This window comes from Phoenix dactylifera, chromosome 11, assembly GCF_009389715.1.
Source record: "Phoenix dactylifera cultivar Barhee BC4 chromosome 11, palm_55x_up_171113_PBpolish2nd_filt_p, whole genome shotgun sequence".
Classification (NCBI taxonomy): domain Eukaryota; kingdom Viridiplantae; phylum Streptophyta; class Magnoliopsida; order Arecales; family Arecaceae; genus Phoenix; species Phoenix dactylifera.
This window is the reverse complement of record NC_052402.1, coordinates 1,688,831-1,702,687: the sequence shown is the minus strand read 5'-3', so window position 1 is coordinate 1,702,687 and position 13,857 is coordinate 1,688,831. Positions and strand designations below refer to the sequence as shown.

Sequence of the window (13,857 nt, the reverse complement as noted above, 5' to 3'; positions counted from 1 at the left end):
GCGCGAAGAGGGCTTTACGGTCCTCGATAACCTCGACGTCTTCCATTTCAGAGATAAACATCTGTCGCAATTTTGAGAAACAAAAAGGGTCAACTTGGATGCCAAATATGGTGTACTGCAATAGCCGTCCATCTCCATCATGAATGAGATCCGCTGCCGTCCAAATTATCCTGTTCAATTGCTTCGGGCATCAGCTTCAAGGTCATGCCCAAATATTAGTGGCCTAACGTCAAAGTGGAAAAGGGTTGGGTACATGATGGAGCCTCCTTCTAGTCTCCTAGTAGTGAAACTTGTTGTGGATGAGATTGAAGCGTCAATGAGTATTGACATCGATAATGTATTTTGCCAGGAGCGTGCTTCACGAGGTTCAAACATAGCTCCCATCAGAAATATTTAAATATGTTCTAACTTGACGACCAAAGGGTGCAAAAGCATTGGCGATAAGAGATGCTATTCATAATCCATATCGGTATATTCTAAACCAGCGGGCTCGGCTTACATATAACTTGAGAATGTGGGGTCAATAGATCTTACCTGACAACCACATGATCTGTGCATTTGTACAATCCCCAATCCATTAGTTTTAGTATTTTCAATGCCTCATTATTCCTTTCAAAAGGATTCTTTAAAATTATTTTAGGTTCACGTGTGATTTTTTGTTAATGACTCATCCTTCTAAAACCGGCCAACCAATCGGAACATTATTATTCCATCTGGATATTCGACCGAAGGCCTTCGCAATCTTTTAACTATTGTAAAATATAGTTCTATATAGCAACCATCCAGTAGAAATACTTCTAGCAAAGAAGAGTTGGCATTTTGATTCAGACTACTCTGGGGGAATGGACAAGGAAATGGACTCAAAACAGTATGAGAGGCAAAAGCGTCCCTACAAGCTCGGGAACGCGACATGCCTGATGCTGCAGATGCAGATACCAAGTCCCAAATCCTTGATTTTAACAATGCCTGGAGCAGGTTGTCGCTTCAGCTGCAGAATGACGAGGACCAGTGTAATTCATTCGCTATAATCTTCATGGTAGACTGTTGCAATGCTTACCCTGCAATATTATGGTAAACACATGCTATGAAAACCAAATGACCGCTGAAACATTAAAAAGAAGGAACAGCACTTGACGGCGGCCACCCTCATTGGCTGGCGAATCAAGCACATCTGCACATGTTAGGCCCCTCATAGTGAACTTTTTGTTTCACAGACAATTTGAAAAGCTTCCTGTCAGTATGAACAAAACACGGCGACGAGCCCGATCAGCAAACACTAAACATCTTGCATACTAGAACTATAGTGAGTTTTAAGTCTCAGCTAAAATGAAAAACTTTGGCACCGAGTCATAGGTTCCTTTAAAATTGCAGTCTGAAACCCAATCAAGACGTTAGAAGAATTAAAAGCATATAGATCCCCTACTTTCATACAAAACCCACGCAGCTAGAAATAGGAATATACCCCCAGTTGCCCTGCTTCTTGAAGCAATGTCTGATGTAAACTTCAGCAGACACCCCTCCATCTCACGCAAGCTTTAAACAGCACTACAGATATTTAACCCCTTCTTAGTCTCATGTTATTAATGAATACCAAAGAAACCTGGGAAAACATTGAAACTTAGTGTTGCAGGGAGCATAATACCTCTGTTAGATGAGGCCTTGGCGCTGCAGGTCAGTGTATGTTCTCCTATTATAGATGTTACCCTCCCTGTCTTCATACTCTTCTTCAAGGTCTGGGCGCCACTTGATCAATCCTTGCCGTTCTTGTATTTTCTCCCACAGATCCTTTGCTTCCTGCTCACATAAATCAGCATAGTTCGGAGTTCGTGCATTGAAAACATTTAAAAAGGCTGCTAAAGTTTACCCTATAAGCAGAAGGTAAATTCTGAAATAAACAATAAATATCAGTTTTCATCTTAAACGTAGTTGATTTTACAGATATAGGGATACTCAAAAATACCTCTTAACCAAAGTTCGCCGTTTCGGTACCGGAACCCATATCGGTGCCATACTAGCACAATGTCGATACGGTATGGTACAAGATTTTTTTGGCATACCGAGTATTGGTACGCCATCCGTACCGAGTACTGGTACCGAACTAGTACAGTATGCCCCATACTGACCGGTTTTGGGCCGATACAGCATACCATGCTCTTAACAGTTCTTGCCAACACATGGAGAAGAGTAAGCTCTGCTAAATAACACTTCCTAAGGTTATGTCTGGGTTGGGGATAAATCAGGCACCCATCTAACCTGCTTGGTTGGGGAATTAATTGGGCCCTTGGGTTGGATATCGTCGAATGGCAATAATTCATTAAATGTGACAAATGGCAAGCATTCATATGCTTGACCTTAAACACATGGTACAAAGCTTTATATGGTAGTGGTCTAGTCATGACAAATCTTAATAAAGTTCATTAGCTGAGTGATGTAGGTGATATTTTTTTTCTCTTTGGCTGTGTATTATTTAGGTGAATTAGCAATATTAGCTGGAAATTTAGAAAGAGCTTTTTTTGTTTTAAAAAAAATTATTGCTTGACAAAATTAGTTATCATAAAATTATTTTTATGGTCAAAGATTACATTTAAGTATCAATAAGCTAAAGAGATCTCATAATTTCAATTTACAAGCATGCCAAACCAATATAGACCTCAAGATCAATCACAACACAATTTATTGTTCAATAAACTTACAGAAAAAGAGAAATCTGTACCTGAATAGATGTAATTTCATTGAAGTTCTTAGTGTTAGGTATATTTAGACAACGCATTCCATGCTGGTGCCTCCACTCCTTGAAATGACGCTCAAATGCTCTCCGACCCCAATAACTATAATTCCCACATATTTCACACTTGAATTCCTGAAACAAAAGATGATACGGTCATAAAACAGCTAGTGAATCAGAACTAAGTATGGTTATGCACTATTTGATAAAATTACAATGACTGAATGACACTCCAATCTGTGAATTGATTCTCATGCTCCTTGAGACGAAAACATGGGGGAAAAAAACCAAAACTTGTATATTTTTTTTCCTAAACAAAATTGTGCTCATCATATTCATGAACTCATAATAACATCCATGGAGTAATATATAGGAGCACAGACATATCAAACGCAAAGCTAATAATTGAGCTCTATATACTAGCTGCATGTAAAAGCATTATATGATGCAAAAGAAATCGATGCAACAGAACGTCTAAGTTACATGATGTAAACTGCCAATAATGCCACACCTCGAGAATCGGAATAAAGAACATGAAAAATACTAAAGCAGTACAGAAATCTAAAACAAAAAAGGCCACACAACTGATATGTAACTTTTTGACTGGTTCCATGACTTTCTGTATATTGAACTGTACATTGTAGGCTGATTGTAGCAGTGGATAGATCAATTGAAAAGTTACCCAATTGATGTGTAACTTTTTTGAGCAAGGTTTGTGTTAGTGTAGCACTGCTCAAAGCACATCAACATTACAAGCATGATGTGATCCAAACATGGATGTAGCGACCATCAAGGTTGCTGAGATAAAAGATAATTGAGAAGGGGTTCACCACCTAGACAAAGATTTGCCAGTAGTAGCAACCCTAAATAAATTGCAAACATCATATGTGTGTGTGTTCTCGATATGACCCATGATAGAGAATTCATAAAACAGCAATAAACTCAAATTGGCAAGATAAATTACCAAATCAAGGTATACCTGCTATTTCAAAGGTTGTGCATTCCATGCGGTTGAATGAACATACCTGGCCAAGACCATGAAGCTTGTAAAGCCAGTAGGGTATAGGCTTGCCATCCCAACCCATAGGCAACTTCAGAGGATTGTAAATTTGCTGCTCTTCATCATCACTCTCAGTATCAGCTTGTATTTCTTCCTGCTTGACACAATAACAGCAAATTAACAAAACTTCTTAATGACAATTAAGAAGACAAAGTAATACAAGCAGTTAATGCAAAGTTTAAAAATGAAGAGAGAACACATGGAATGTTGTTAAAGTCTCATAAATTAGATTCTGGATACCAGAACTTACGAGACATTCACATAATATATGAAGAATGCACACATCTGGACAAATCTTGTTTCGAAATTACATTGCTAAAGACAGAGTTCACTTGGAGCACGGTAACATGATGGAATGTTGAAAATCTATTTTCATTAGAAAAACTAATGCTGTATTTTGTTGCCATGGCAGTCTGAAAGGTTTTTGATAAGTTTAATAGGACAAAGGGAAAATGTTAAGTCATATATGTCCAGACAAAAAATTATATCTTAACATATTATGTAACTTGTCTGAAGCAAATTTAGCACGATAAAGAATCCGTACTACGTTCATTTTCCAATCTTTAACAACTTTATGGCACATTATCTGATTTCCAGACAATGGCAGTGCCCCTATTTTTTTAGCATATTTAAGTAGCATGGAACTATCATATCAAAAAAAAACAAAAAATACATGGAGTTGTTTCTGCAGCTTGCAAAACTGCTTACAAGGCAAAAAGCAGAGAGTTCAAAACAATCTCAGCAAGCAACCGATTTTAGAGAAACTGTTGCAGTAATCAAAGAAGGCTTGCCATGTTATATCACTCAGAGTGCTAGGTAATAAAGGAAGTGCATGGAAACAAGTTGAATATAGCAGAAATTAGAGTGTTCATATGAATGTGTGGATAGTATAGACAAATTAAGGACCAGGTAATGAAAAATCAATTGAGATACTATAGACATGTACAACGAAGACTGACGATGCATCAATAAGGAGAAGCCCTCTGGTTTGTATTTAAGGTGGCAAGAAAAGGAGGGGAAGGCATATGGTGGCATGAATGGAGGTTGTGAGATAGGTTATGGAGAAACTTGGAATAACATCAGAGGTGACTCTAAATGTGAATAATTGGCGAATGAGGATACATAAACACAAACCAAAATAATTGGTAAAAGGCTAGATGGTTATAGTTATGGCTGTTGCAGCAATTACAGAAACATATAATACTGTGTGGATATAAATTATAGACTTCTGAACATTCGTTATCTCTACCAAAACTTGCTGAAAGACTCAAATGCTCAAAATTCATACAAAGTACGCATTATTTAAGAAAAGCCTAGTCAAGGAACAAATTAACCAGAAGAATAGAAATTCAAAATAGCCTTCAAAATTATTCCCAATTTTTAACTTTTAATGCAGTAACTGTAACATTTAAAGCGATATTACAGAAAAGGAGTTGAAGATGAGTAAAAGGTGCAGTGATAGAAAGGTTATAACAACATAGCAGTTAGCTTTAACTAATGGACACTAACTTGTTCATGAAAAAGATGCATGAAGGACAATAAATTTTAATGGTCAATCATGAAACAAGATTTCATTGAAAAAGAGGACTCCATAGATCTGGCAAACCCTTAGCAAAGACAGGTATTGTTTCTAATGGAGAAAATGTGAACCCTAAGCATTTATTTAAGCAAAAAACATTCTTGAAATGCATAAAAAGGGTCTGAGGAATCACGAAACTACAAAAATTTCGTGCCAAGCCTTAATCGATATGCTAATTGCATATAACAATTGCCATGGTGTCCTTTTAAAATGAATTATAACTTACAATTAACAAATGACCAATTAAGCAAACAGATTACATCATAGAAATTTTTTCCCTTATAGAAGATGCAAAGAGTTTAAATGCTTCAATAATCATCATTATCAGCTAAGACAGGTATATAGTAACCAAGTGCATATTTACCTCTCCACGTTCAGCTTCCATTTCCTCATAAGTCAAAGCTTGTTTCTTTATGACATTTTCCTTTGTTTGTATGATAGTCTGTGCAGAGGAAAGAAAATCATTAAATATCACATAAAAAAGGTGCAATTCAGAATTTCTACATAATTACATGTTACAAGTAATCAGGCACATGGATGTGTGCATATGTGTGCATGTGCCTGTTTGTTTGTCTGTGTGTGTGCATGCATGCATGCGTGACAGAGAGAAAGAGAAAGAGAGAGAGAGAAAGAGAGAGAGGAGGAGGAGAATAAAAGACAAATCAGCATGTTGATACACTTACATAAGGTGCCATTGTTAAATCTAATCGTACAATAAAATTTATATTACAAAAAATGGTTTTTGGGGTCAAACTTGATAATAGGGATCTCTTATCTCTCACCATTAAACATTGTTGAAACTTGCAACATAATGCATTGCCTTCAGCAATTATTCAAGTCTATTTTTCCAAATATCATAAAAATTCCATTTACTCGATAAAATATAGTTTGACAGATTATCTTACACATCAGTTCAAGACCAAGTTAAGGCTTGCTCTAATAGCAATAAGCATTAAGAATAATTTTCAAATTTGTCATTGCACATAGAGAGAATAATTCAGATGAGGTACAACTAAACAAGCTTAACAGCTGTACCAACTGCATCAGAAACAAACCTCTTTTAGCAATTCACACAACCGTTGCATCTTTGCCTCCACTAAAGCAATTTCCTTCTTAGAGTTGGTCTCTTCTGCAACTCCATTTTGCTCCAAACCACGTGAACCTTTAGCAAAATGTTTTCTGTCTAATTGCTCCACGGGTGTGTGCTGCACAACATAAATAAAAACAACAGCATATTTATCAAGACAAGGACATCCCCATATTTGACTACGTAGTTCAAACACTGATATATGCTTAACAATTAGCAGAATTTATAACATGCAAAAATAAATGAACTACTTTAGCAAAACAGAGAATTTTAAATTCTTGAGGCCTGCTTCTTTGTTAGTAATAATGAATGTTCAATAACTTGAGTTTCAAGAAGCCGAAATTCTAGCAACTTTAGCTATTATGGGTGCATTACAAATGCCCGTTCAGCTATTGCAGCTTGACCTACCATAGTTCAACTTGAAACATTTCTGCTGCACTTTGAAGTTACATAACTTGTGATTTTGTAGTTACAACAAAACAAGCACCAGAATATGGGAAATATTAGTGAGTTAGATTTCACAGGGATTACTTCTCATCAGTCAATAGAGGTTGATCTATAAAAAGAAAAGACCTGAGACTCATTAATCCACTCATCTCACTTTAAGCAGTTGTTTACACAAGACATCTACACCTTATCTCCTACCTAGTTACTACAGAACTTTACTGAAAACAATGCACAGCACACGAACTGACATATTACTATTTAAAACTAGGGATTCACTTGCTCATTTTTATGTTGGTTATGTATATAAAATACTTTTTTATTGATTTTCCAAACAGCTCAGCCTTTCAACAATGGACGTGGATTTTCAGTTAAAAATATAACAAGATTCATGCAGTAGAATAAGAAGCTTCTAATATCTTTCCTGCTGAACAGCTTTGCAGAAATACTGACAAAAGGCAACTATGCCCAAAAAAAAGGGTAACAAAATGGAGTTCAGTCATGTCTGACATTGGAAAGAAAAATAAAAAAAATAATAAATCTGTTAATCATAACAATGATAACTTGCAAATAAATTATTCTCCACCTAAATAATGAACAACACAATCATAGCAAGATGGGGCAGTGGATTCAAAGAAAAAAACTATGAACCCAGATGTGAAGTCACTTATACAAGTAGTGAACAGAGTTCATGTATAATTACCTTTGTCAGAAAAAGGCGCTCTGCACGCTGCTGAAGTGTACCACCAGTTTTCAATCCACAAGCAGCCAAGGCCTAGCAAAAAAATTCCTTTATCAGGACAAACAAAGAACATAACAGGAGAAAAATAACAATAACAATCACCATAACTGCCATAAAAGGTTTAAGATAACAGTAAATATGAAAAAAAAACGGCAAATTACCTATTTTCCAAGCCTATACATCTGATGCATTACCTTACTAGTCTAATACTCACTCATACTGAAATTTTAAACAGTAAACAAGGTGAGGGAAAGAACTGAAACCTCTTTCAATTTTTCGGGGCCCACTTCCATAAGTTCTTCCACTGTACTGTAATAATCAAGATCGATCACAGACTCTTGTGATGAAACATGCCCATTTTCTGTCCCCTTGTTTTCCCATCCAAGTACCTTACCATCAGCCCACTGCTCTTCAAACTCTGCCTCCACCTGTGACAAACAAAAATTTATCTCATCAGGCAAATAAGATAGAATATTTCCGGATATGCTAAAAGCATGCAACCAGTAGTATTTTTTCTTTCATTTAATGGAGAAACTTTTCACTAATCCTTCAAACCTCAAAAACCATGATGTGTTTAGCTCTTACTTAATCAACTTCCCCATCCTAAATAAATCTAAGATAGCTCGCTTCTTAATGAAAGAGAAAGAGAGGGTAGGAGAGAGGAGAGGAGAGAGAAAACTAACACTAATAAATTTAATAGATGTTCGTATCCAAGTCAAGTTCATGAGACACTAGAATACAAATTCAACTGAGGAATCATGGTGTTTGAATTTCGGTCACATAAAATATAAAGATTCAAAGAAAGCGCAATAAAAACATCATACTGACTTTTTAAAAAGATATATATACGGCTCATGGAATCAAATGAGCAAGTGACCATATCTACAATGATTCTATATGTCCTGATATGATTCCTACATGGCTTAGTTACCAGAAGCAGGTCCAATACGGCTCGGAGGAAGTGGGTCTTTAAAAAAAATGATAAAAGCTTTGAAAGAAGGTGCAGGGACAAGTTCCTGGGAGATTCAAAGCAAGTATGCCACACCCAGAAAGGAAGATTTCTGCTACAAGGACTCAAAGAAAAGCTTATACAAGGACAACATGGTTACGTGCATGGAATCTACGTTAGGTTACACAGAAATACAGAAAGTGGACCTTCAGCCAGCCCCACAGGATCCAAAGCCAAACAGCTTTTCAGAGCACTTCTAGAATCTTGAAAATGCTCTAGCAAAAGACAAGTGAAATTAAATATGTAGGAGTAGAAAAAATTCATAAAGAAATAATAGAAGCAAAACCTTTGTAAATATTCTCCCAAGGTCTTGCAGGGGCTGTGTACGCTCCAAAAATGAAATCAGATATTCCAGAACATGCTCCAAATATTCTCTATATTGCCTGCAATGCACGATAAAAGTGGTGATGAAAAATATATGTACAGTGAATGGTAGATCATTAAAAGGGATGTCATTTTAATAATGACCAGCAATTGAACTAAATACACCACCACCACCCCTCCCCCACCCCAACCCCCGCCCTTTTTTCTTTCAATCCTCGTATGCGGGCACAGGCACAGATACACCCACCCAGCTGCCCAAAAAAGCAACTGCATTACACAATAAGAAGTTTAACTAACATGCTGGATCAGGAAGGAAAAAAAGACCCCCCCCCCCCCTTTCTCTCTTCCAGTTCTCGTATGCAGGCACAAGCACAGATACACCCACCCAGCCAGCCAAAAAAGCAACTGTGCTACATGATAAAAAGTTTAACATGCTGGATCAGGATGGAAAAAAAGAAAAGGGAAGAAAACTAGTACCAATTTAAACCTGGCAGAACATAACATGATAAGAAAGGTAGAAGTCAACAAGCTATTCAAACTCATCTTCTTTTGCAAGTCAAAACACAAGCTAAAACTTGCAGCATTATACATCTTGTTACGGTAAAGAATCACTGCTTTAGATAGACTTAAATTAGCCATAGGATCTTACCTGGTCAACTTCAGATTGCGAGGAATTTTGTGGGTCTGAGAAAATGTCTCCAAGAAAACAGAGTATTCCATAGGCTCTCCAAATTTTGAGTTGATGTACTTGTTGTATAATTCATGCACGTCCAGGTACCGACCAAAAGCTTCCTACCAACAAAATTAGAAGAATGAGGAAAGGAGTTCCTACTTTATGCAAAAAGAGTATTATAGATTGGCAGAAAATTCAGAGACATTGCAAGGAATTCTTCAGATTTCCTTAACTTTTGGAAGGCATATCCATGCATCTGCCAACACATACTACACAAAAAGCAGTAACAAGCATTGTCGGAATTACCAGTGTGACAAAGACAGCACACATATTATTTAATAAAATATGTGTATTGATTAGGTCAGTTTTTGCATAGATGAACTATTTCCTATATCTTACCATGCAACCCAGCATGATCTTATACGTAGAGTCATAAAACCCTGCAGAAATTAAAATACATGTATCACGACAGAGATCCACTCAATTGACATCACCATTGAAGTAAACAAAGTAATAACCAGAAAAATTTCGAAGTCAACCAAAATCACACATGAAGTCAACAAAAAGGGTGAGGAAAAGGAATACTGATCAAGGACCAAGCTTTTGATCAGTTACAATTGATTTAATATTTTATCTCTGCATCCGCAGCCAGATGGGAAGCTATAAATTTTACAGTAAGTACAATCTTTCACAGTCCAGTAAATTCAAACTTAACATTAATTCAAAAGACCATATTTTTGTGCAACATATCTCAGCAAAATACCACACTGAAAAAATAAAGCATCTTGCAACCTTTTCTTGCATTCCTAGTTTGCTGCTTATGGAAGGGGAAGAACATGTTCTTTCTCCCAATTCCAAATGAAGTCAATTGGGCACCAGGACACATACAAGCGAATCTTGACCAAAAAATTGAAGGAAAGATATCGTAATCATGCAGAGGCAAAGAACTTGGAGGATAATCAGTAAGTAGGTCCACTAACGATCTTTTTGTTTCGGTTTTGATTTGGGAGGAGGTGAGGGAATTTGACTGTATATGAATCCAACGCTTGCTTGTAAGTAAATAACAAGATATCATTGGTTCATTCTACCAAAAGAAAGTAAACACACAAATGTCATCTATCCTTGACCCCTTAGAAGAACTCATCTAAACAACCAAAAAATAGAACACTCTTGAATTAATGTAAGGAATGTATATAAGACCATTGAAATATCCAAAGAAAAAAAAACAATTAAAACATTTACAAACTGGAAACGTTTCGAATTCTAACATGGTAATTAATTCTGATTATTTTTACTTTATTTAATGATTGCCCATGTACTTTGATCAAAGTACAACAATGAAAAAAATGTGCTTTCAGCCCATGAAATTGCATTTACGTATCAATCCTCCCCTCTAGTATGCCTACAAAGTATATCTTTCAACATCCTTGGCATATCCTTTGGTGTCATGTAGGTATTTTATCATCCTAGAGCATGCCAATGTTCAATTACTCATGATATGCCATATTTTGGGTGTTTTCTTAGTATTTAAAAAATGAGAAGACTCTGAATTCTGTTTTCATGACTCCCCGGAGCATGGTAAAAGATTTCTACTCATCATGTTTGGACTGTAACTTCTTTATAGAACAAACCTATCAGAAAATCAATCACACTATCACACAAAGGTATCTGACCATGATGAGTTTATGCTTTGGTTGCATATAATTTTCTTACAGATAAACAACTACAACAAGAAAATGTATAGGAATTTCTAGTAGTTGATTCAGATCTATGACATGAATGATTACAGAAATACCATATAGAGACAGTCTTCAAGAAATATCTTCCAATCCCTTGACCAGATGTGTGTGGTACGAGATGAGCAGAGAAAATTAATCTATGTAACATCTTTGATATATACAGTAATAGGAACCAGGCAATCCATGCTAAAGCTATCCCTGCTATATCAACAATGGGAAGAAAGCCCAAGACATTACAACATAACTACCTTACGAACAAAAACTGAAAGACAGATCTTTAAAACAAAAAGAGGAACCACTATTTTAGATATAACTAAAAAGAAGATAGGAAAAATACCTCTCCGCTGAATTCAATTTGTGGCTCTTCCTTCAGTAACTCTTCGAATTCTTCATTCGCATCAACCACGCGTGCAGCTGGATGTCGCCTATGGTAGTCGCGAATCTGTGCCGTTAAAGATGTAAAACAGCATGAGACAATCTAAAAAGAGATATCCATAAAAAATGAACCTTCTTATTAAAATAATGTAATAATCAAATAAGTTCGCTTGCCTTCTATATCTAAGCGCATGTTTTGTGTTGCTTTAGAATGGTAATCTTTTTGTAACTTTTAAAGCATGATAGGTCCTCAAATAAAACACGTTTGGTAACGATACTGAAAAGTTCTTCTACAAGAAGAAAATGAAAAAAAGAAGGGTTGAATGAGTGCGTCTATGAGGGCAAGTTGCCAAATCAAGCTGATGAATATAGGACAAATCTTATTCTCATGGGGCTTTATTGGCAAAAGAAAATCTTGAGAGAGTTTATATTTTTCATATTTTTATCAGGTTTTTCAGGGGAAATTCTCCAATCAAAATTAAAGAATGCCTATTAAATATCAAGTGACTGAAGACTGAAAAACATTGAAAAGATTATATGTGTTACATTTATAATTATATAATAACAAAGAAACGTTAATCATATTTATCATCAGAGTAAACCATTGGAGCCCTCCCAAGGAAGGTACCGAAATAGCTCCAAATCCCCCATTGTCTATGCAGAGAGCTAAAATAAGAACCACCATCAATGCAGAGCCGTCAATGTTTACAAGCAGATTTCTATTATTCAAAGGCCATCAAAATTAATTTAGAAAGGGATTGCAATTTTCCAGTATTTTTTTCTTAAAGAAGTCAAGATAAAAAAAAATTTAACGATGCGAGACCTCTCTTATTTCTAACGATACTTGTTAATTACTTCTAGGTTTTGATAGAAAATCTTTACCTCCTTCAAACGGTCATAGAAAGCAGGAAAACAATTGTTCGGGCCACCCGCTCCCAGCGCCGCAATCTCATCTCGCCTCGCATTGTCTTTGTCCTCATATATCTCGACCTTGAAGAATTTGTCCACCAAAACGGAGCAAACAAAAAAAAAATCAGAAAAGAATCAAAAAAAAGAAGGTAAAAAAAAAAAATCAAGTAGGGCAAGAAAATTACGAGCTTGTCGCTGGTGATCCTGATTAGATCAATCATGTGCCGGACGCGGTGATTCTGGAAGAGGCGCTCCCGATTGTTGGCCGGCTCCCTCTGGAGCTCCTTCACGACAAGCCGCTCGAGCCGCTCCACGTCCTCGTGGGCGGCCCGCGTCACCTCGAGAAGGGTCGAAGACATCGCCTCCCGCCTCGGATCGACCTTGCCGGAGAGAAGGAAGAGGAGATGATATGAGGAACCAGCGGCCCGGCCTCGTCGCCGGAGGGCCTAGGGTTTTCTCTCCAAGCCGCGGTTGAGGGGAGTATCGTTGCCAGGGATTGGGATAAGAAGCCTTACACATCAAGTTCCCGACCGACGTTATAGAGGCGTGGGGATTGAGGCGGAGTCCCAATGTGAAGTCGGCACACACTTGCCGACTTTGTTTGGATGTGTGCTTTTATTATAATACCTATCTAAATATCGGATTTTGCATGGATACTTGTTTAAAATTGATATTTACATATATACCCCTGTAAAATACTTATTTTTACCATTCTATCTTTTTTTTATTTTTGTTTTTGCATATGTACTCATGCTATCAATGACGTTAAAAAATTAACGGTTTCAAATTAAAATGACTAAAATATCCTTAATGAGTAGACATGCAAATAGATCACGATCCTCATAGCAGGAAAAAAAGACAGAAACAATAGCATAATTTTAAAATTTTATTTTATTTTTAATTAATATAAATATGATTTTTCTTAATACCGTTAGAACAACTATTATATTACGGGCATTTGTACAATAACAGAGTTTTACAGGGGTATACATGCAAATATCAATTTTGGAAGAATATTCATATAAAATCCGATATTTAGAAGAGTATCCATACAAAAAATCCTTTGTTCTAAACACACGCAATCCACCTTGACGAAGGATGGCTGTCCTCCGACTTTATTTTTTATTTTATTTTATTTTATTTGGGTTGAAATGGATGTACCATACATAGCATATACGAATATATCTAAAG

The 13,857-nt window shown here is 36.4% G+C and overlaps 1 protein-coding gene across 3 annotated transcripts; it reads right to left on the bottom strand.

The window, feature by feature from the left end:
- Window positions 1-720: 720 nt before the first annotated feature.
- On the bottom strand, window positions 721-13,186 carry LOC103708324 (splicing factor SF3a60 homolog). Of its 3 annotated transcripts, none has more exons than XR_604281.3 (14): window positions 12,852-13,186; window positions 12,640-12,747; window positions 11,720-11,824; window positions 9,620-9,762; window positions 8,933-9,029; window positions 7,901-8,065; window positions 7,599-7,670; window positions 6,420-6,569; window positions 5,729-5,806; window positions 3,751-3,879; window positions 2,714-2,860; window positions 1,643-1,794; window positions 1,463-1,545; window positions 721-1,231 (listed from the first exon to the last, which is right to left on the bottom strand). XR_604281.3 is itself a non-coding variant. In XM_008793200.4 (13 exons), exons 1-12 carry the CDS (start codon window positions 13,023-13,025, stop codon window positions 1,648-1,650), a joined length of 1,515 nt encoding a protein of 504 aa, XP_008791422.1. In that variant the 5' UTR covers window positions 13,026-13,186; the 3' UTR covers window positions 1,193-1,545; window positions 1,643-1,647. The 3 variants fall into 3 exon arrangements, 1 of the variants encoding a protein (XP_008791422.1); XR_604282.3 differs by having other exon boundaries at window positions 721-1,058; XM_008793200.4 differs by having other exon boundaries at window positions 1,193-1,545.
- Window positions 13,187-13,857: the final 671 nt, after the last annotated feature.